This window comes from Salvelinus fontinalis, chromosome 1 (genome assembly GCF_029448725.1).
Source record: "Salvelinus fontinalis isolate EN_2023a chromosome 1, ASM2944872v1, whole genome shotgun sequence".
NCBI classification, from domain to species: domain Eukaryota; kingdom Metazoa; phylum Chordata; class Actinopteri; order Salmoniformes; family Salmonidae; genus Salvelinus; species Salvelinus fontinalis.
This window is the reverse complement of record NC_074665.1, coordinates 35,448,819-35,472,560: the sequence shown is the minus strand read 5'-3', so window position 1 is coordinate 35,472,560 and position 23,742 is coordinate 35,448,819. Positions and strand designations below refer to the sequence as shown.

Here is a 23,742-nt window from a genome sequence, read left to right as displayed (position 1 = left end):
ATGATCTCCAGCAGGCCACAAATGTGCATGTGTCAGCATATGGTCTCACAAGGGCTCTGAGGATCTCATCTCGGTACCTAATGGCAGTCAGGCTACCTCTGGCGAGCACAAGGAGGGCTGTGCAGCCCCACAAAGAAATGCCACCCCACACCATGACTGACCCACCGCCAAACCGGTCATGCTGGAGGATGTTGCAGGCAGCAGAACGTTCTCCACGGTGTCTCCAGACTCTGTCACATGTGCTCATGTGCTCAGTGTGAACCTGCTTTCATCTGTGAAGAGCACAGGGCGCCAGTGGCGAATTTGCCAATCTTGGTGTTCTCTGGCAAATACAAAAAGTCCTGCACGGTGTTGGGCTGTAAGCACAACCCCCACCTGTGGACGTCAGGACCTCATACCACCCTCATGGAGTCTGTTTCTGACCGTTTGAGCAGACACATGCACTTTTGTGGCCTGCTGGAGGTCATTTTGCAGGGCTCTGGCAGTGCTCCTCCTGCTCAAAGGCGGAGATAGCGGTCCTGCTGCTGGGTTGTTGCCCTCCTACGGCCTCCTCCACGTCTCCTGATGTACTGGCCTGTCTCCTGGTAGCACCTCCATGCTCTGGACACTACGCTGACAGACACAGCAAACCTTCTTGCCACAGCTCGCATTGATGTGCCATCCTGGATGAGCTGCACTACCTGAGCCACTTGTGTGGGTTGTAGCCTCCGTCTCATGCTACCACTTGAGTGAGAGCACCGCCAGCATTCAAAAGTGACCAAAACATCAGCCAGGAAGCATAGGAACTGAGAAGTGGTCTGTGGTCACCACCTGCAGAATCACTCCATTATTGGGGGTGTCTTGCTAATTGCCTATAATTTCCACCTTTTGTCTATTCCATTTGCACAACAGCATGTGCAATTTATTGTCAATCAGTGTTGCTTCCTAAGTGGACAGTTTGATTTCACAGAAGTGTGATTGACTTGGAGTTACATTGTGTTGTTTAAGTGTTCCCTTTATTTTTTTGAGCAGTGTATATATACTGTATGTAACTAGTATTGAAATATGATGTCACTACACTGAAATATGTAAGAAATTGAAAAGCTGTGAAAATCTCAATGCTATCCAATTTGTGAGTCGCTCTGGATAAGAGCGTCTGCTAAATGACTTAAAAAAACAAAACAAAAAAAACAACCTCCCCCTTAACGTTAGAAAGATAAAAGGAGCTGATCATGGAGTACAAGAAATGAGGGGCCGAGCATGCCAACATTCACAGGTCTGTAGTGGAGCAGGTCAAGAGCTTCAAGTTCCTCAGTGTCGACATCACGAAGGATCAATCGTGGCAATGACAATGCCTCGTTCCCAGGCTAAAAAGACTTGGCACGGGCCCTCAAATCCTCAAAATGTCCTACAGCTGCACAATTGAGAGCATCTTGACTGACTGCATTACCACTTGGTATGACAACTGCTTGGGATCTAATCACAAGGCGCTACAGAGGGTAGTGCGTATTGCCCAGATCATCACTGGGGCTGAGCTCCCTGCCATCCAGGACCTCTACACCAGGCGGTGTCAGAGGAAGGCCCTAAAAATTGTCAAAGACCCCAGCCATAGACTGTTCTCTCTACTACCGCATGGCAAGCGGTACCGGAGTGCCAAGTCTAGGACAAAAAGGCTTCTCAACAGTTTTTACCCACAAGCCATAAGACTCCTGAACAGGTCATCAAATGGCTACCCGGACTTTTGCATTGTGTGCACCCCAACTCCTCTTTTTACGCTGCTGCTACTCTCTGTTTATCATATATGCATAGTCACTTTAACTGTACATTGATGTACATACTACCTCAATTGGGCCGACCAATCAGTGATCCCGCACATTGGCTAACCGGGCTGTCTGCATTGTGTCCCACCCAACACCCCCTCTTTTACGCTACTGCTACTCTGTTCATCATATATTCATAGTCACTTTAACCATATCTAAATGTACATACTACCTCAATCAGCCTGACTAACCGGTGTCTGTATGTAGCCTCGCTCCTTTTATAGCCTCGTATTTGGACTGTCTTTTTACTGTTGTTTTATTTCTTTACCTACCTATTGTTCCCCTAATACCTTTTTTGCACTATTGGTTAGAGCCTGTAAGTAAGCATTTCACTGTAAGGTCTACAACTGCTGTATTAAGCGCACGTGACAAATAAAATTTGATTTGAAAAAATAATTGAGTGTATGTAAACTTCTGACCCACTGGGAATGTGATGAAAGAAACAAAAGCTGATAAATAATTCTCTACTATTATTCTGACATTCCACATTCTTAAAATAAAGTGGTGATCATAACTGACCTAAGACAGGGCATTTTTACTTGGATTAAAAGTCAGGAATTGTGAAAAACTGAGTTTAAATGTATTTGGCTAAGGTGTATGTAAACTTCCGACTTTAACCTCTTGGAAATAGGGGGCGCTGTTTTCACTTTGGGAAAAAATCTTGCCCAAATTAAACGGCCTCGTACTGTTCTAGATCATACGATATGCATATTATTATTACTATTTGATAGAAAACACTCTGAAGTTTCTAAAACTGTTTGAATTATATCTGTGAGTAAAACAGAACTCATTTGGCAGTAAACTTCCAAACAGGAAGTGAAAATTATGAAAATGGGGCTCTGTGTAAGGCCTTGCCTATTCAATTGCCATTTATTTATGGATCTGTATGCACTTCATATGCCTTCCACTAGATGTCAACAGGCAGTAGAATGTTGAATGGGGTGTCTAGCTTGATGTGAGACCGAATGAGAGCTTTTGGAGTGACAGATCCGCCCTTTTGGCAGTATTCAGCTGCGCACCAGGGAACACGACATCGTCTTCTGAAATGCGTTAGGTATACACGACGAAATGCTCCGTCTCGGACTTTATTGGATACATACGAGAAAATCATAAAGATGGATTTTCAACTGAGTTTAACCAGTTTATTCGACGTTTATTGTGACTTTTGGAATTTTTTGTTCCATGCGCCAAGAGTTGATGGACATGTGCGTGCCACAATGCTAGCCAAAGTTGCTAATTCGACAGAAGAAATGGACATTCTAAAACAAAACAACTATTTATTGTGGAACTAGGACTCATTGCACTACATTCTGATGGAAGATCAAAGGTAAGAGAATATTTATGATGTTATTTCGTATTTATGTGGAATATGTTGGCTCCAACATGGCGGAGAATGGCTGGGCGCTGTCTCAGAATATTGCATGCTGTACTTTGTTGTTGTTGTTTTTTTTTTTTACATCTAACACAGCGGTTGCATTAAGAACCAGTGTATCTTTCATTTGCTGCACAACATGTATTTTTTAGCAAAGTTTGAGTTTTTTGGTTAGATTACGTGACTGTCCAAAATTTCTCCGGACAATTTGGTGCATTATGGCGCCGTATTCACAATGTAAAACCAGGATTTGTAGCTATAAATTTGCACATTTTCTAACAAAACATAAATGTATTGTATAACATGATGTTATAAGACTGTCATCTGATGAAGTTGTTCAAAGGTTAGTGATTAATTTTATCTCTATTTGTGGGTTTTGTGAAAGCTATCTTTGCGGTGAAAAATGGCGTTGTGTTTCAGGATATTGTGGTGTTTTCGCTGTAACTAGGCTAGGCTATGCTAGTCAGCGTTTCTGATGAGAATGATCCCGGATCTGGGATGGGTAGTCCAGAAAGGTTTTAACTGCATCTACCAAAATTACCTTGTAGCCCTGAACATCGACTCGGTACTGGTACACCGTGTATATAGCCAAGTTATTGTTACTCATTGTGTATTTATTATTATTACGCGTTATAACTTCTATTATTTCTTTATTGTCATTCTCTGCATTGTTGGGAAGGGCCTGTAAATAAGCATTTCACTGTTAGTCTACACCCTGTTGTTGACGAATACAATTTGATTTCACTCTCACACATTAAAGTAGTAATGGAAGAAAATGTTACCAATTTTCTCCTTGGGGATAACTACATGGTTACTAAAAAGCATAGAGTGTTATCAAAATCCATCTCCTGAAACAACTATATCCCATGTTTCCAACTTTCACCTCAATGTTTGGACCTGAAAACCACGTAGCTAGATTAGACAATGGCACCATGTTCACGTGCAGAATATACACTCACATTAAACAGTATATGAAGTAACTAACAATGAACTCAATTGCCTTAGTGTGTTGGAATGAAAAACTAGGCTAAAACACAGAAAGGCCTCCAGGAATGACATACTGATAACCTACCGAGAATGCTCCTTACATGTGGACAGTTGATAATTGGATGTTTCTACATGACTAGATTTAACCAGAAATTCTCACTAAACCGAAGGAAAATGTGGTTCTCAAACCCAAAGTATGAAAGCCCCTCTTTAGATAACTCATGAATATAAAAGACAACACGTCCAGCGCTGCTTCGCAAGCTACTAACCTGCACCAAAACACGTAAGACAATGAGCACGTTCCAGATCGAAACGCAAAGCCAAATGCTTGGGTCAGCCATTGACTTCATAAGGACCTTAAACCTGTTGGGGATGGGGGCGCTGTTTAGACTATTTATGCTAATGTGGCTAATTTTTTTAACGGCTTCCCACAAAATCCTTGATCGTACAATATGCATATTATTATTATTATTGGATAGAAAACAGTCTATAGTTTCTATAGGAGTTGAAATTTTGTCTCTAAGTGGAACAGAGCCCATTCTACAGCAATTTCCCTGACATGGAGTCAGATTTGAGAAATGTTGGCCACTCTTCTGAAGTCATTTAAAAGGGCACTGTCGTTGCTATGACTATACGGACACTTCTTACGTCTTCCCCTGGATGCCTTTACGTGATGACGATTCCAACGGTGTCGATTGCGCGTTCACAGGCCCTACAAATCAAAAAACCCTGAAGCTAGTCATTCTTTGGGAGCTGCGTCATGAGCCTAGAGGACCCCGGCGCGCACCTGTTCCAAGCGTTAGTTTAGCCTGTTATATTTCTCCGGTCATCTTTTCACTCGTTATAGGAGTTAAAAACATCATAAGGTATTTAATTTAAAGCGTTTTATAGCAATTTATATCCGTTTAGTGCGATTTTGGGACATTTCTTTTTGCAACGATGTGAAAAGTTGGGCACGCTTTTCAGTTCATCCCGAACGCAGTTGACATTTCCACATGGCAAGAGGACAGCTTTCCACCAAAAGACGATTTCTCCCAAGAAAGGATCCTTTGCCCAAGATACTGATGGAAGAACAGCTCAAGGTAGGACATTTTTATTATGATAAATCGTGTTTCTGTCGAAACATTTTAGTGGCTTAGGACGCCATGTTTTTTGACGTAGCTTCGCTTGGCGCAAACTGTATTGAAAAGGATAAATTAAAAAATGTAATAACGCAATTGTATTAAGAATTAAATTGTCTATCAATCCCTGTCCACCCTATATTTTTTAGTCACGTTTATGAGTATTTATGTATAAGAGTAGATCACTGTCTAAGTGGCGCAAGGACATTTTCTTTACCAGCTTGTCTACATTTCACATTGTCTAACCATGATTTTGGTGGCTAAATATAAACATTTGCGATCAAACTCTATATGGAATGTGTAATATGATGTTACAGGAGTGTCATCGGAAGAATTCTGAGAAGGTTAGTGAAAAAATTAATATCTTTTGGCGATGTTGACTTTTATCGCTCACTTTGGCTAGAATCAATGCTGGGCTGCTAATTGCTATGTGCTAAGCTAATATAACGATTTATTGTGTTTTCGCTGTAAGACACTTAGAAAATCTGAAATATTGTCTGTATTCACAGGATCTGTGTCTTTCGATTCGTGTATGCTGTGTATTTTTACGAAATGTTTGATGATTAGTAGTTAGGTAAACACGTTGCTCATTGTAATTATTCTAGTCCATTTGTGATGGTGGGTGCAATTGTAAACTATGCCATCTACCTGAAATATGCACTTTTTTCTAACAAAACCTATCCCATACCATAAATATGTTATCAGACTGTCATCTAATGAGTTTTTTTGTTGGTTAGGGGCTATAAATATCTTAGTTTAGCCGAATTGGTGATGGCTACTGGTGTTGGTGGACAAATAAAAGATGGTGGAATATGCTAATGTGTTTTTAGGTAATAGATGTACATCTTTACATATTGTGTCTTCCCTGTAAAACATTTTAAAAATCGGAAATGTTGACTGGATTCACAAGATCTGTGTCTTTCATTAGCTGTATTGGACTTTAATGTGTGAAAGTTAAATATTTTAAAAATATATTTTTTTTGAATTTCGCGGCACTGGTTTTTCAGTGGGGGGGGGGGGGGTGTGCCGCTAGCGCCACGCTGATCCTAGACAGGTTAAGAGTCTTGGCACTAAATTCCTCCAACCATCTCATCAGTCAATTAAGGCCAGAGGTAGCCCTGCTCTGCAACCCTTCACTTTTTCATCACACAATCCAGTGAAAGTGATCCTGGGGACAGATTTAGTACAGTACTACTGAACTAGCGGACCCACTGAGCTTTTAGCCAATACCAAGTCACAGATGTTAGCTAACGCTAAGACCATTAAGCCACTAGTATGCCATAGAAGGGTTTTACATGGATTTTACTTCAGTGGGAAACAGTGAGCCATTTTAAGCAGATTTCCTGTCTGTTTTCTAACAAAAATGCTATTTTTCGGTACTTTGTCATATGTGAAATATCGGCAATGCCAAAGAAACATGGAAATGTGAAAGAAATGGGAACTACTGAAGAAATTTGGCAGTCATTTTTTTAAACTGTCCCCTACAGCCAGAGAGAACTCGTGTCAATACCTCAGAGTCCATTTCACTCACCTTGTGTCTCTTCAAACTGCTCCAGCAGGCTGGTGAGGTCTGCAGCTTCAATACCTGTGAGAGAGAACAACCACTCACTACTATACCAATAAACCACAACAACTAAAGCCAGGAGAAAACACTTTACATGTTTGTAATTGCTCTACGGATGTGGCAAATCTAACATCCAAGCAACCAGAGGCTCAGTAGTAAGTTCAGGATATCCCCTTACCGATTTCACCGGTGAAGGCCTCTATCGGCTCCTGAGTAGGACTCCTGGCTTTGGGGGCCTCCTGGGCTGGAGAACACCTCACTGGAGGTTTGAAGGCCTGGACGTTGGAGGGCTTGGCTGGGGCAGACACAGGAGTGATGGTAGGTAGCTCAGGCACCCTAGACTGGGGCAGAGCAACTACTCCCTTCTGGAGATTAGTAGACACCTTCAGAGCAGGGGTAGGTTTCTGTACACAAACAGCAGCAGCGTTGGGGTTTAAAGTTCTCTTGGGTACAATAGTAGCGACGGGGGTGGGTTTTTGGGGTATAGGAGCAATTAAGGTGGACCTGTGGGCATCTGTAGTGGTTTTAGAAGAGGCTCCACTGGAGCTCTGAGATTTGATAAGGGCCACAGTCTTCAAGGAGGGTAGCTGAGACTGGAGCAGGGGGTTTGAGAGTGCAGGCTGGGGGGCCTGGGGTATACAACACTTCACAGAAAGGGTCTGGGCCTTGGTAGAGGGGGTTTGGGATGGTATCGCCTTCACAGTACTGGATGCAGGCATAGCGGAGATTAGGGGCTGGAGTTGCCTAGCTTTAGATGACTGTGGAGTAGGAATAGCCGCTTGCTGGGGAGGGGTGGTAAGAGCCACATTTTCAATGGCAACTTTGCTAGAGGAATATGACTTGGAGGCCTGCATGTAAGCAGGAGGCACCAGCAGGGCTTCAGGTGTAGGAGGTGCTCCTGGTCCCATGGGCTGCCAGGCTGCTTTCACTTCCTCCACCTCATTCTTCCCCGGGGAGGGGTGGGGGCCTCTGGAGGAGGGGGTGGGGAGGCAGGGGATGGGGATGGGGGGCAGCTCTGTAGGGGCCTCAAGGAGGATGGGCCACTTGACGCTCTGGTTCTCCAGTCTCTCTAGGGGGGCAAGTTTCTTTTGCTGGCGCAGCAGCCGGTACTGCTGGAGGGACAGGGGCTTGGGTTTGGGTTCAATAGCCTGAGGGGGGATCGCCTGGTGGGCCACTAGAGGGGCAATGTTGGGCTGCATCGTTGGCTGAGGGGCCACTGATACAGGGTTGGCACTGGGAAGGTTGATTGTCATTGCCTGGGGGGCTTCCATCTGGTGGGCAGCTGTAGAAGCTGGGGGGCCTTGAGGCTTCCCGCAGGCTGTGGTTGGTTGGGAGACCTTCTCGGGGGTCATAGTCATTGGCAACAGGTCAGAGGCGGGCATGACCTTAATGCTGGGTTGTTTGGGAAGTACTAGGGTGGTGACTTCCACATGTTTTTCGGCGGCATGTGTCGCTCTCCTCTTGTGTTTTGGCGCCTCGGGGGCGGCCGTAGAAATGGTGGAAGTTAACGACTTGATCTTGACCTTTTTCTTCGGTTTGGCTGTCTCCTTGACAGGCTCGCAGGACGAGGATTCCTGGGCTGCTCTCCTCAGGACCCTCCTCTCTGCCTGGTCAGGTTCAGGTGTGACTTCGTGAGGTGAATTCTCCATTTTGTTTTTCCGTTTCCTTCGAGACGGACATCTCTCTGCAGTCTCCTCCTTTGGTCTCCTGTTGATGACCTTCTCACCCCTTGCCTCTGACCTCAGGGTCACCGCGGGGTCAGAAGGGCCAGCCACCTCTGCTGGGTCATCCCCAATTACGACATCATCATTCGCAGACTCTTGCGTCTCCAAAATGGCGGCCTCCAAAACTTCATTTGGAACCCTCTGCTCCGCTTCGGATGAGTCTTCTACTCCAGGCAAGGAGAAAGAGGGATGACAGAGGGAGAGGCCCATATCGGGGAGGGCAAATATAGATTCTTGATGCACTCCCTGGTCCACCACCTCCAGCAGTATCCTTTTCTCTGCCAGCATCTGTTCTTCCCCTTCTCCATTCTCCATGCACACAGCCATGCAGTAGGGGTGCATGTGTCTGACCAGCTCTCCTAGACTCACTGACATGCTCTCTCCATCCTCGCCCTCTTCCCCCATGTGCTGCTCCAGAGCCAGCGGAAGAGGCAGATTCAGGCCATCCCAGTTCAGGAGCTCTTGCTCTCCATCCTCTTCCTCCTCTCCGTCACTCCTCTGGACAGACTTCTGTGTCCTGGGGAGACTCTAGATAGAGAGGAGAAACATCTGGTCAACGTCTGGGGCTTTCTCCATTCAGCTTGGAGGTTTAAAATGCCTGGAACACCTGTATATGCAGACTTTCTCACCGGCTACACTATTTGTTGTGTCTGCACTTTAAAGCAATAATTATTTGAATGAAGACTTGAAGATTTCATATGTACGTGTCAATATGAAAATACCAAAATAACTAAAGTGATACAGTCTAATGCATTTACAACTGGGATGTAATGAAAGCAGATGAACTACCTTTCCTGTGGAGAACTGTCTTGTGTTGCAGAGTGTCTCTCTCTCTGGAGGCGAGCGGGACAAGCACAGCAGTCTCCTCAGCTACGATATGAGAAGAAACAAACATCACAATCACACATAGGACAAACTCAACATCAACAGTGAATCAACAACACAGTTTAAGCATAAAAAGTTGTCATTAATTCCAGTTGCCTATTCGGTTAGACAGCCTTGCTTCTTAAAGCTGGGTCTATCTTAGCCTCCACTAGATTATACTTAGTGTCCATTCAACCAAGTGACTACCGTAAAACATTTGCACTACTACATGGCATATCCAAATTATAAAGCCTAAAGAAATGCTAGTCCTCACTGAGCAAATGATCTTGTTTTGAAAACGAGAACTGCAACAAAGATGCCAGGAGGGGAAAAAAAACAAAGAAATCAAATTGACATCAGTGGCAGCTGTACAGATAAAGCCCATTGGATGAGTTAAATTCTCAAACATGGCAGAAAGCCAACACAATATGCTGCTCAGTCACCTTATTAATTCAGCCACTTACTTAGATAACTAGCAAGTTAAACTTATTTTTCCACGCAGGAAAATAAGATAAAAGCATAAGAAATACACTACATATGCACAAAACTATGTGGACACCCCTTCAAATTAGTGGATTCACCTATTTCAGCCACATCCGTTGCCAACAGGTGCACACAGCCATGCAATCTCCATAGACAAACATTGGCAGTAGAATGGCCGTACTTTAGAGCTTAGTGACTTTGAACACCGTACCATCATAGGATGCCACCTTTCCAACAACTAATTTTGTCAAATTTCTGCCCTGGTCAAATGTAAATGTTATTGTGACGTGGAAACAACTAAGAGCAACAATGGTTCAGCAGCGAAGTGGTAGGCCAAACAAGCTCACAGAACGGGACCGCCTTGTGCTGAAGCGTGTAAAACACGTGTAGTGTCTCAGCTGTTACAGGGAACGATGATAAGCTTCATAATGTGACAGGTGAAATGAAGATCGGAGTCTGCTTTATCTTCTAACATATTGCACAAGTTGACTGCTGGAATTTACTTAAGTAGCTACAAATATTACAATGTATAGAAACGGTATTGAAAAACACCCCTGGGGCTAGTTCCATATACCCCGGTATACTGCCCAAGCTGTGCTTGCACGTTGGCCAGGACCAGCTGGGAACTCACAGGGGTGTGTTCCCTGACCTGATAATAGTTCAGAGTCGGGCAATATGTCAAACAGGGATAAGGTCACAGTTCGTATGTGTATGGTGTCTATTAGGACTCACCGGAGAGTGTTCCCGATATTTCTGGCCAGACAGTAGGTCCGAGTCTGGCAGCGTGTCAAAGTGGGAAAGGTTCTCATTGTCCACGTTATCCAGGATCTCCGTCAAAGCTGTGAGCAGTGTAGCCTGGTTCACCTCATCAAGTCCAAATTTATTCTGAGAAAAATAATGTTTTTTTGGGGGTGTTACATTTCACACAATTCAGCAAAGTAGCAGACAAGTTTGTTAAAAGTTAGAACTATTGTAGTTACCAAAAAGTAAAATTACTACCTAAATGTGTCTCTGGTCTGAAGTAAAATAGTGTACTATATAGGAAACAGGGTGTGGTTTGACCTTTGTCCTTGGGGCCTTACCTCTCCTGAGGGTGTGTCCTCAAAGATGGACAGTATGGAGGGGTCCAGACAGCAGTGGAGGGCCTCCAGAACCTCTCCTGTATCCAGCTCCAGTCTGGGCACGCTTTCACTGGACAGGCCCCCATGGAGATTCACCACCTGATGGGGAGGGGGGGGTTGGGTCAGTAAGTCCGGAGACAGTCGAACGATCAAAAAATCCCCCCAAGCACCTAGGCAAGTCGTGTCTAAGTCATATTTGAAGTACTGTTTAATAAATATATCCAGTAGTTATTGATAGCTTCATCTTGCTATTTGATAGGCTGGGTGGTATTTATTTTTCGCTGTATTACTTTAACCATGCTCCATTCCTCTCAAACCTACACATGGAGAGAGGGCCTACCTACACACTAGCAGACGATGAAGTCCTTTAGGGCTAGTTAGGCTGGATGTTAACCTCTTGACGCCAGGGGTCAGATTTTTTTCATGTTTATTTTTAAAATAACGTTAAACTTCTTGCCAATAGGGGGTGCTGTTAGCACTTTGTAATAATTACGTTCCCAAATTAAACTGCCTCGTACTCAATTCTTGCTCGTACAATATGCATATTATTATTACTATTGGATAGAAAACACTCTCTAGTTTCTAAAAACGTTTTAATTATATCTGTGAGTGAAACAGAACTGGACTTAGAGCAATTTTCCTATGTGTATGTGAGAATGCCAAATTTTGCTAGCTGCTCTGAGACCTGTGTATAAATCTGCCTGTCTTCTATTGGTTGAGATGCATTGCATACGCCTTACCCTGGATGTTAGCGAATTGGTTAGACTTGAAATGGAGTGTCTACGTAGATCTCAAAGGTTATAAATCACTTGGCAAAGACGTGTCTGTTCTTTTCCCTCTTCGCTCTGATGCACTGAGGACCTTGGCATATTGTACTAGAACCATCGGTTATAGATCTTAGAAATTTCCGGCTGTGTTTTTATTCGATATAGGCTTTAAAGACATCATAATCTTATTTTAAACCGAATTATCAGTTTATGTCAGTATATTGCGATTTTCGGGTATTTCATTTCCTGGCGTTCTAGGGGGTTGGGTATCTCTCTCTCTCATGCTAATGTTTACTGCTAATTGCAACGTTGAAGAGGGCGTTATACAACCTAGCAACGATTCTTTTGGACAAAGGACACCTTTCCCAAGATTCTGATGAGAGTTCATCAAAAAGCAAGAACTATTTATGCTGATAATTCGTTGTTCTGTTGAAAAATGTGAAATGCATAAGCCGCCATTAATTGCAGTGCAGCCTCGCTTTATCGCACGCTGTATTTTGAAGTAACGTTAATTTTGAAAATGTAACCCAGCGATTGCATTAAGAACTAATTTGTCTTTCAATTGCTGTCCAACCTGTCTTTTCTAGTCAAGTTTATGATTATTTATTGATTAGAATAGGTGCCCCTCTAAAAATTTCTCCTGACATTTTCTGGGCAGCTTTGCTACTTTTCTCATTGTATAACCATGATTTGTGGCGCTAAATATGCACATTTTCGAACAAACTCTATATGCATTGTGTAATATGATGTTATAGGACTGTCATCTGAAGAATTCTGAGAAGGTTAGTGAAAAAATTAATATATTTTGGTGGTTTATACATTATCGCTATTTTGGCTTGAATCAATGCTGTTGTGATGGTTGCTATTGTGGTAAGCTAATATAACGCTATATTGTATTTTCGCTGTAAAACACTTAGAAAATCTGAAATATTGTCTGGATTCACAAGATCTGTGTCTTTCTGTACGCTGTACGCTGTGTATTTTTAAGAAATGTTTTATGATGAGTAATTAGCTAATACACAATGGTCTCTGTAGTTATTCTAGTTGCTTTGGTGAGAGTTGTGATGGTGGCTGCAATGGTAAACTATGATTTATACCTGAAATATGCACATTTTTCTAACAAAACATATTTATTGTATAGCATATGTTATCAGACTGTCATCTGATGAGTGTTTCTTGGTTAGTGGCTATTTATATCTTAATTTGGTCGAATTTGTGATAGCTACTGATGGAGTCAAAAACTGATGGAGTAATAAAAGTGGAGTCTTTTGCTAATGTGGTTAGCTAATAGATTTACATATTTTGTCTTCCCTGTAAAACATTTTAAAAATCGGACATGTTGGCTGGATTCACGAGATGTGTACCTTTCATATGCTGTATTGGACTTGTTAGTGTGAAAGTTAAATATTTAAAAAATATATATTTTGAATTTCACGCCCTGCACTTGAAGTGGCTGTTGTCATAAATGTACCGACGTCGGGCTTGCACGCCAAACAGGTTAACTTCTTATGGCTGCAGGGGGCGTATTGAGTAGCCACATAATATGTGCCCATTTCAAACGGCGTCGTACTCAATTCTTGCTCGTACAATATGCATATTATTATTACAATTGGATAGAAAACACTCTAGTTTCTAAAAACGTTTTGAATTATTTCTCTGGGTGAAACAGAAATCCTTCTGCAGCACTTTTCCTGACCAGGAAGTGAAATGTCAGAAATCTATGCTTTGTTCAACTGCATGCCTATACATGGGTGTGTTACGTAGGAGTCTACAAACACTTCCTACGCCTTCCCCTGGTTGTCAAGATGCGGTGAGAAGAAATTTCGTGTCTATCTTGGTCTGAGGTAGAATAAAAGCTCTTTGTTTGAAGTGACCGTCCATATCCTGTTTCCGGAGCGCGCGAAAGAGGACATGGATATGGCTTCTGTTTAGCTGTCGTTATGAAGGACGAACATCTCCGTCTTAGATTTTATTTGATACATGTCACCATATCATCGTAAAGTATGTTTTTTCAATATCGTTTAATCAGATTATTGAAATTTTTTCAGGAGTTTTGCCGTGTTCCGTTTTCTAACTTTGTTGACGTTGGAGTGATCCGTGTCACTTGGCAAGTGCCCATGCTAAATGAAGAGGGATATTTGCCGTTCCAGATCAAAACAACGACTATTCTGGACAAAGGACACCTTATCCAACATTCTGACGGAAGATCACCAAAAGTAAGAAACATTTTATGATGCTATTTCTAATATCTGTCGTGCATGTTGACTGGTCGTGGGCGCCAAAGTGTTTCTGGCTATTGTGGCTATGCTAATATCACGCTACATTTTGTTTGCGCTGTAAAACATTTAATAAATCGGAAATATTGTCTAGAATCACAAGATGCCTGTCTTTCAATTGCTGTACACTATGTATTTTTCAGAAATGTTTTATGATGAGTAATTAGCTATTTGACGTTGGTGTCTGTAAATATTATGGCTGCTTTTGGTGCAATTTCTGATTGTAGCTGAAATGTAAACTATGAATTATACCTGAAATATGCAAATTTTTTGAAAAAAAACATATGCTATACAATAAATATGTTATCAGACTGTCATTTGATGAGGTTGTTTCTTGGTTAGTGGCTATTTTTATCTTTATTTGGCCGAATTTGTGATAGCTACTGATGGAGTCATAAACTGATGGAGTAAGAATATTGGTGTCTTTTGCTAACGTGGTTAGCTAATATATTTACATATTGTGTCTTCCCTGTAAAACATTTTAAGAATCGGACATGTTGGCTTGATTCACAAGATGTGCACCTTTCATCTGGTGTCTTGGACTTGTTAATGTGTGAAAGTTAAATAGTTAAAAATATATATTTTGAATTTTGCGCCCTGCACTTGAGCTGGATGTTGTCATAAGTGTACCGACGTCGGGCTTGCAGCCCAAACAGGTTAAAACCTCTTATGGCTGCAAGCCCGTCGTCGGTACACTTATGACAACAGCCAGCTCAAATAGTGTCTGTAATTACTCTGGCTGCTTCGGTGCTATTTGTGACGGTAGCTGTGATGGTAGCTGCAATGTAAAACTTATTTATACCTCAAATATGCACATTTTTCGAACAAAACATAGATTTATTGTATAACATGTTATAAGACTGTCATCTGATGAAGTTGTTTCTTGGTTGGTTCTTGGTTAGTTAGGAAGGGAAGGAAATTCAAAAAATATTTTTTTGAAATATTTAACTTTCACACATTAACAAGTCCAATACAGCAAATGAAAGAAACATCTTGTGAATCCAGCCAACATGTCCGATTTTTTAAACGTTTTACAGCGAAAACAGCACGTATATTTATGTTAGCTCACCACCAAATACAAAAAAGCACAGACATTTTTCACAGCACAGGTAGCTTGCACAAGACCAACCTAACTAACCAAGAACCAACCAAGAAACAACTTCATCAGATGACAGTCTTATAACACGTTATACAATAAATCTATGTTTTGTTCGAAAAATGTGCATATTTGAGGTATAAATAAGTTTTACATTGCAGCTACCGTCACAAATAGCACCGAAGCAGCCAGAGTAATTACAGACACTAACGTGAAATACCTAAATACTCATCATAAAACATTTCTGAAAAATACATGGTGTACAGCAAATTAAAGACAAACATCTTGTGAATCCAGCCAATATTTCAGATTTTTTAAGTGTTTTACAGCAAAAACACAATATAGCATTATATTAGCTTACCACAATAGCCAGAAACAAAAGCCATTAACCAGCAGCAAAAGTTAACGATCGTAACAAAACCAGCAAAAGATATAATTTTTGACTAACCTTGATAAGCTTCATCAGATGACAGTCCAATAACATCAGGTTATACAATACACTTATGTTTTGTTCGAAAATGTGCATATTTAGAGCTGAAATCCGTGGTTACACATTGTGCTAACGTAGCATATTTTTCCCAGAATGTCCAGATATTTTTATGACACTCGCCTATCCTGACCAAATAACTATTCATAAACATTACTAAAAAATACATGTTGTATAGGAAATGATAGATACACTAGTTCTTAATGCAATCTCCGTGTTAGAATTCTAAAAATAACTTCATTACGACATCCAGCTTACGTTATAGGGAGAAAGTGCACAAAATCTGGGCGCGAACTAATAGTAAGCATGTTCCGACAGATATATGAAATAACATCATAAACGGGACCTACTTTTGATGATCTTCCATCAGAATGTTGTACAAGAGGTCCTTTGTCCAGAACAATCGTTGTTTGGTTTTAGAATGGCATTTTCCCCTCTCGAATTAGCAAGCCAAACTTGCCAAGTGGCGCGAAGCTCTCCTTCCTGAACAAACGCAGACAACGCAACACGCCTAACGCCCGAAAAATGTTCAATAGTCTAATAAAACTAAATTGAAAAAACATACTTTACGATGATATCACATTTATCAAATAAAATCAAAGCCGGAGATATAGACGTCTTATAACGAATGCTTTTCAGAAGCCAAAACTGGTGACCTCTATGCGCTTCCTGAACAGAGGAATTCTGGGGTCATGTCATTCCAAGCTCTCTCTTTTGACCATAGAAATACCTAGAAACCCCATTTCACCTCTCACAGCCTATTGACATCTAGTGGAAGGCGTATAAAGTGCATGTATACTAATAGATATAAAGCACATTTATAGGCAGGCCCTGGAACAGAGCCCTCGATTTAAGATTTTTCACTTTCTGACAGGAAGTTTGCTGCAAAATGAGTTCTGTTTTACTCACAGATATAATTCAAAACGGTTTTAGAAACTTGAGTGTTTTCTATTCAATAGTAATAATAATATGCATATTGTACGAGCAAGAATTGAGTACGAGGCCGTTTGAAATGGGCACCTTTTATCCAGGCTACTCAATACTGCCCCTGCACCCCAAAGAAGTTAACCGTTAAAATTGGTTAGCTGCCGAAAATACATATTACCGGTCATTCTTATCAGTCTATAGGTCAATTTGCATAATTTTGTGGAATTGAAACTGACGCATGCATTTTTGTTAGTTGTCACGCATCTTATTTATCACACATGCACAGCATACAGAGCCTTGTTTGCGGAACAAAAATGGCCCATCACCTGTCATACAGCGTGAGAGCAGCTCCTCAAAAAGCTAGTACTGGAGTGTAATGATAAAATAATTATCTGATGAAACATTAAAATAGGGGCCTTAGTGTTACTGCCATTAGACCATAGAACCACAGTGAAGGAAAAGCAGCCAACAAGTGCCCAGCATATTTGGGAACTCTTTCAAGACAGTTGGAAAAGCATTCCAGGTGAAGCTGGTTGAGAGAATTTAAGAGTGTACAAAGCTGTCAAGGCAAAGGGTGGCTACTTTGAAGAATCTAAAATATACTGATTTGTTTAACCCTTTTTAGGTTACTACATGATTCCATGTGTTATTTCATAGTGTTAAGGTCTTCACCATTATTCTACAATGTTGAATATAGTAAGAATTGAAATATTTAAAAAAAAACTGGAATGAGTAAGCGTCCAAAATTTTGACTTTTACTGTACATGTTTGTGAATCTCACCTTCATAATAGTTTGTTGCACAAACAGTTCGGACACTAGATGTTTTATTGAGAAGACCGATTTTCGGGATGTCTCATGGTCTGAAACACCGCTGTTGCTCTCCCACCTTTCACTGCAGATGCAGAAAGCCAATATTGACAGACAGACCCAACCAATGTATAATAAAAAAAACTTTTTTTTTTAATGAGGATTTTTTATTATAGTAATTAAAATTCTGTGGGGCAGTGGAAATTGACTCAAGGAATAACCAGCATTTCTCTCCTGTTGCATTGGTTTTCATAAACTTTCATTGTCCAGAAACCCAAAGGCACAATCCTTGTCCTATTAGCAACCCATCCTTGTTGTTTCTATCCTTGTTGACTCCCCCCTCTAAATTTCTAAAGGAGATCTTCATATCGGACACATGTATGTACCACTGGTATTTGATGCGCTGTTTAGAAGTGGGTACCTGCTAAAAGGATTTTGGAAAAAGCTGCTTCATTAGAGCAGTTGCATGTTCAATAATAGGCTATAGCCTTTTGACTGTACAACAATATGCAACAATAGCAAGCCTGTTTTCATTAAGCTCTTAATGAAAAATGTAAGTTACTTGCATAGTATTTTCTGTTGGTCACGTTTTTTATTATTACCATATGGCAAAAAAAATTGACTGTTTGTCGACCCGTTAGAGGTTCCGCAGTAAAATTTACCAAAATTAAGCTGAATAGGTGGGTGCAGGCCAGGACAAACAAACTCCACCCCTCAACAATTATGAGTCTGAGGGGAGCATTCGGACGCAAATTACCAACTGCCCACAGAATGTGAAGTAAAGGTATACAAAATATTGACAGCGAAATCCAGATGGTGTGCGAAGGGGCGGCTATAAAACCTGGGATGCGGAGAACACGGACGTTAACACGGAATCCAAACAACCATATGCGAACTTCGTAGGGAATCAACTTAATGTATTGACAATTAATTAGCCCAAGTTTATCATAAGACATGAACAAAATGCATCAGTGTTTCGTATTTCCTGGAACCTTCTGAAAAGGCAATGTGAATTCCACATCAGTGTGCGCGAGCCGAGTTGTCGGACAACACGAGTTTCGTAACCGGTATAGCCAATATTCCTGATACAGAAAGTACGTTAATGTTAATCGTAATTATCCATTATCCGAAAAAAAAATTCAGGTGCCCGCACACATCTTTCAATCAAGCGCGAGGTGCTACGTGATCTAAATAAATTAAATGGATAGCTTGCCTGTCTGTAAAGATAAGTGCGCTCGCTCTACGTTGATCCCGCTGCTCTGATTTGGATGAAGCAAAGCTGTATTACTCCATCCACCCGTCTCTTCATAATTCCACCCAATCACTTTTCCTCTCATGTTCCAGTCTAATCAGTTAGATTGCTGCTGCCTCATGTTAGTCTGCTACTACGATAAATCAAATGGCAAGGACGTTTGATAGCCTAGCAAGCTATCCAAGTGCATAATATCTAACAAGCGGGGTGAGATGACCAGCCGATGCGCATTCTGACTAATGACAACAAACTTGTTGAAATGACATATAGGCAAGCCAACAACAATCAACTTTTCTAAATACATAGATCGTTCAAGGATACGCAAAGGCTGGAAGTAGTTACGCGACATTTCTAAGACAATCGAATTAGATCAATATTAATGTATCTTGCTAGCCTGCCATCTAACCAGCAAAAATGCTAGGGGAAACAGTGACAACTATAAGGCGACAGCTTTACGGTCAGTGTTAGCAGGTCAGATAACAAATTACATTAGCAGAATAAGTATCATTAATGAACAGTAGGCTTAGTATAGCCCTTTGGACACCAAGGAACTTGCCACTCTCGACCCGCTCCACTTCAGTCCCGTCTAGTGTCCACATCACCAACAAACTCATGGTCCAAACACAGTATCAAGCATCCATCATCTATGTAACCCACATGTCATTATGTTCAGCATTGAACTGGACCCTGCCCAGAAGGACGTTGCCCCAAGAGATCTCCTTCCTAATTATCACGTTTTGCACTGCAACAAACCGGGCTCCGCTATCGCAGACGCAAGGTACCTCGTGGAATCTAGACAGGCAGTATTGTAAACACACGTGTGCTAATAATACCGCAAATATATTTTTGTGGTCTGAAATGTACACAATGACTGGTATGCTGGTTTCTGAGTTGAATGAGTAAATGTATAGCTGTTTGAATCCGTCAACATGTGATGCATTCCTCACCACGTGTTTCTCATAAATAGGCATGGCAGAGGATTTTTTTATTTAAAATTATTATAATCATATACAACTTCAGGCAATTAGAAATGTGGTGCCAACATATTTTTTTAAACAAAAAGTCCTGCATGTTTTCAACTCAGTGTAGCCAGGGATTTCACTAATTTCAACACATCAAGCTCGAGTTACCTGCAGCCAACTGTAAAATAACGTAACCGGTATTGGCATTGTTGTACATTACATATTGTTATTAACAATATTTCTAATAACGAGAACGCAGTCTAATTTAGCGTTTTACGACGGCATGCATTTAGAACCACGTGTAAATGACTACGACTCGAGACTGAATTTGAAGAGGCACGGGCTAAAGAAACATCTATCAACATGACGCATATAGATAGATATTATAGGTTCATTATAATCAGCACATTTGGTTAAATTATGTCATTGCAAGACATTGTCATTGCAAGATGTTTTACAGACTTCCAACTAGCTGTCAATGGCCTCATCTCGGACGAACAAACTGGACATCTCCCAACTTATAGCTAACGTTACAGTAGCTAGCTAAAACCACTCGTCCAAGTGGTTTTACGTTGGCTATATTTGTACATTAAAGAACGGCCATTGGATAACTAGACTAAATCATCCACTTTAGTTTGACCGTGGCAGTTAGTAAATAATGAAATCAAAAAGACTTGAGTTCAACACATTTAAAGCCAAAAAGCACGTTGTCTATCTAACCGTTAGCTAACTAACGTTACACATCCAGGCTAGCAATAGATTAGTTAGCCAGCAGGCAACTTCACATACTGTTTGGATGCTACCTAGTCACTACCGCAGTTAAAGAAAACACAGATAATCGATCTACTTATCAAGGGATAAGATGTAATCGGTATTCTCCAACCGGCTGCTAATAATCAACCATGCCATGATTGTTCTGGACAGTGGCTGTATCCACGTGTCACTTTTCCAGCGCATCATTCCCAGCACACGAGACATTCCCATACAGCACAAATACACGCATGATACCAAATATACAACAGTATCACCTTTACCTCGTCTAGAGTATTTGTTGAGAAAAACTCCATGTTGCAGGCAGCTAAAATCTCATCGCCTGCTCCCCACCGCGCCGCCATTTTAGTTACAACACTCTCGCGCTGTGAAAATTCTTCTTCTATGAGGTTTAACGGTGGTTGGCATCCAATTTGTTGCATTACCGCCACCTACTAGACTGGAGTACAACTCCCTTACACTTTGCTTGAAAAATAAAAATGTACTAAATAAATACCCTACCATCTAACACTACACTCACTAATTAAAAAATGTTAAATAAAATTAACACCACCCTACTCCACTAATTCAATGTATTTATTCCTACCTCATGACATCAACATGAAAGGATGGAATATCACCACTTATCACACACACCCTGTAACTCTTCTGATGTCAAGTCTCACACACCCAAATACCTCTCTGCACCTGCCACCACAACCTACATTTTCTGCGACTTCTGTTCCATCTCTGCAGTACAGTTGATAACCATTGCTATAAATGCTAAAAATCCAATCTTACGGAAACTTATATCACTTTTTGGCCTATCCCTCTGTACTGGTATATCTCTACCACTCTCACAACTCCTCCCCCTTAACCCATCTTCCTCTACTTTCTTCACTGCCTCAGCATATGACAACTTCTGCACTATTCTAACACTGGAAACCTCAACCTGTCTCTCTCGCACGGGACATGTCTGATCCCCAGCTCCATGGGCACTCCTACAATTAACACATTCCACTACTTCCCCCAATAATACACCTTCCTTTGTCTCATGCCCTTCTGCACACTTCTCACACCTTGGACCCTCCCTCCTACACAGTGTTGCCACATGCCCATAAGCTTGACACCTGTAACATCGTAATTTATTCGGCACATACGCTCGTACAGGATAACTTATATATCTTAACTTCACTTTGTCGGGCAAAGATCAACTTCAAAACTCAGAAGAACAGACAACGACTCTTCTGTTTCCCCCCTCTCACCACCCTGTCTGCGTCACATCAAACGACGAGCATCACATACACCGGGAATCTTTCCCCTCAGCTGGTCAACTTTTAAATTTACTGCTACCCCAGTTATCACTCCTTTCCTTGGTGCCATTTTCTTGAGAGCTAAACAATTCACTATTCTTGCCCCCATTCGTTTTACTCCGAGCGCATTCTCCCTCTGACCAACAGAAACACAAACAATTATCACTAGACCACTTCTGCTTACCTTCACCAATTCCACATTACCCAACTCTTTTTCACTCACCATGAAACCACACAATTTTCATTTAATGGATTAGCCAAAAGACAAGAGTTCACTTTTTCCATAAACTTCACTCCTACTGTCACAGACTCATCTTTTTCCTGATCCTCGGTGCATACCTCGGTCTCCGATACCTTCACCACACCTACCACCTCCGATACTTTACCCTCACTCACTTCCATTTCTCCTCCTGTATTTAGCCCCCTCTGCTTACACTTTCTACCATTCTTCTTGAACAAACCACATCCCTTTTTTCCACTATTTTTATCCGACTCAAGGTCACCCTCTTCTTCTCTCTCTCTCTCTTAGACCTCCTCTCCCTCTCTTTTTCCTATTATTTTTCCTCCGTTTCCAAGTACATGTCTCCCTATGATAATATTGCACTACTCCTGACAACCATCTTGTTCCTGCTTTCTCTTAAGGGACTCCATTTCCACTGGGGGGCGCGTTCAGCAGGACGCAACCCTTTACGTCCCGTCCCAGCAACAACCTCCTCTGTGAAAATTAATCATCCTGATAGACCAAGACCGGCATAGGGACACGTGGTATTTGCATTCTCGGCTAAATTATGCACAGGGTAAGAGTTTAACTCCGCCCCTCAGCTAAATCTGGACAGGGCTTGAGCGGGAGATGGCGGAAGCAGAAGTGTCAATTAAAGCTGAAAGCACGTCGAGTACAGTTAGCGAGAAAGATGAGTGGACAACAGTGAAGTCCAAGAATAGAACAAAAAGGGCAAGAATTGTTGTGGAAAATGAGTCTGATGAATCATTGCTTGTTAGGGTACGTTTTTTTTGGATAAGGATGTTTATTTGGGAAACCCATTTGAAGTCACGAGGATGGTGAAGACGGCGTTGGGAAAAGTGGATGCAGTCAAAGTAACCAGGGAGTGGTATGGTATTGTTATCTCTGGCATCCCATTGGACATTGATAATCATTATCTTAGGCTAACAATTCCATGAGTAGTTCATGCACGTCGCTTGACCCGTATGGGGAAAAGGAGCAAAGTTTATCTGTATTATTGATGTTTTTTGAAGAGTATTTACCACCTTATGTAAAGTTGGGATATATAAGATATGCCGCAAGTGTCACACCCTGACCATAGAGAGCTGTTTATTCTCTGTTGGTTGGGGCGTGATAGTGACTAGGGTGGGTCATCTAGGTGTTTAATGGTTTATGTTGGCCTGGAATGGTTTCCAATCAGAGACAGCTGTTTATCGTTGTCTCTGATTGGGGATCATATTTAGGCAGCCATTTCCCCTTTGTGTTTCGTGGGATCTTGTCTACGGATAGTTGCCTGTGTGCACACCAGTTGATTCACGTTTCGTTTGTGCTTTTGTTGGTTTGTTTGGTGAGTTTCTGTTTATTAAAAGATGTGGAACTCTATGCACGCTGCGCCTTGGTCCGATTACTATGACGAACGTGACAGCAAGAGCGTTTGTGCAAAACTCAATACTATGCAAGAAGTGTTAAAAACTTTGGCCAATTGTTAGTTGATGGAAGGAATATGTTATTAAAGAGTCTGTGAATATAAAATGTTGCAAATGTGGTGGGGAACATATTTCCCGAATTCTCTGAGTGACCTGTTAGGGTGAAAGAGGTTGAGCTGTCAAGGATCAGGGCTGTACAACAAATCTCTTATGTGGAGGCGGTGAAGAGAGTTGAAGGGGCAAAAGGCCACAGTTCTGAAGACGATATGGCGGTGGATGCACCTCAACCAGTTGCAATTGTTTAATGTCAATCAAGTTGGATACACTTATTATGAATAAGGTGGGATTTGTAGCATTTATAGCCACAGTTAACACAGATGGTTGCCGTTTTATGGGCTCCTAACCAACTGTGCTATTTTGTT

The 23,742-nt window shown here is 41.5% G+C and overlaps 1 protein-coding gene across 1 annotated transcript in view; it reads right to left on the bottom strand.

The window, feature by feature from the left end:
- Positions 1 to 20,740, bottom strand: part of pprc1 (PPARG related coactivator 1) — a 46,663-nt gene extending 25,923 nt beyond the window's left edge. The window contains exons 1-6 of the mRNA XM_055920096.1: positions 20,645 to 20,740; positions 10,997 to 11,134; positions 10,647 to 10,799; positions 9,357 to 9,437; positions 7,022 to 9,095; positions 6,811 to 6,864 (exon numbers count right to left, since the gene is read on the bottom strand). Of these exons, the coding sequence (XP_055776071.1) occupies positions 6,811 to 6,864; positions 7,022 to 9,095; positions 9,357 to 9,437; positions 10,647 to 10,799; positions 10,997 to 11,134; positions 20,645 to 20,725 (2,581 nt within the window). The 5' untranslated portion in view covers positions 20,726 to 20,740. The remainder of the gene's footprint in view (positions 1 to 6,810; positions 6,865 to 7,021; positions 9,096 to 9,356; positions 9,438 to 10,646; positions 10,800 to 10,996; positions 11,135 to 20,644) is intronic.
- Between the last annotated feature and the right edge of the window lie 3,002 nt (positions 20,741 to 23,742).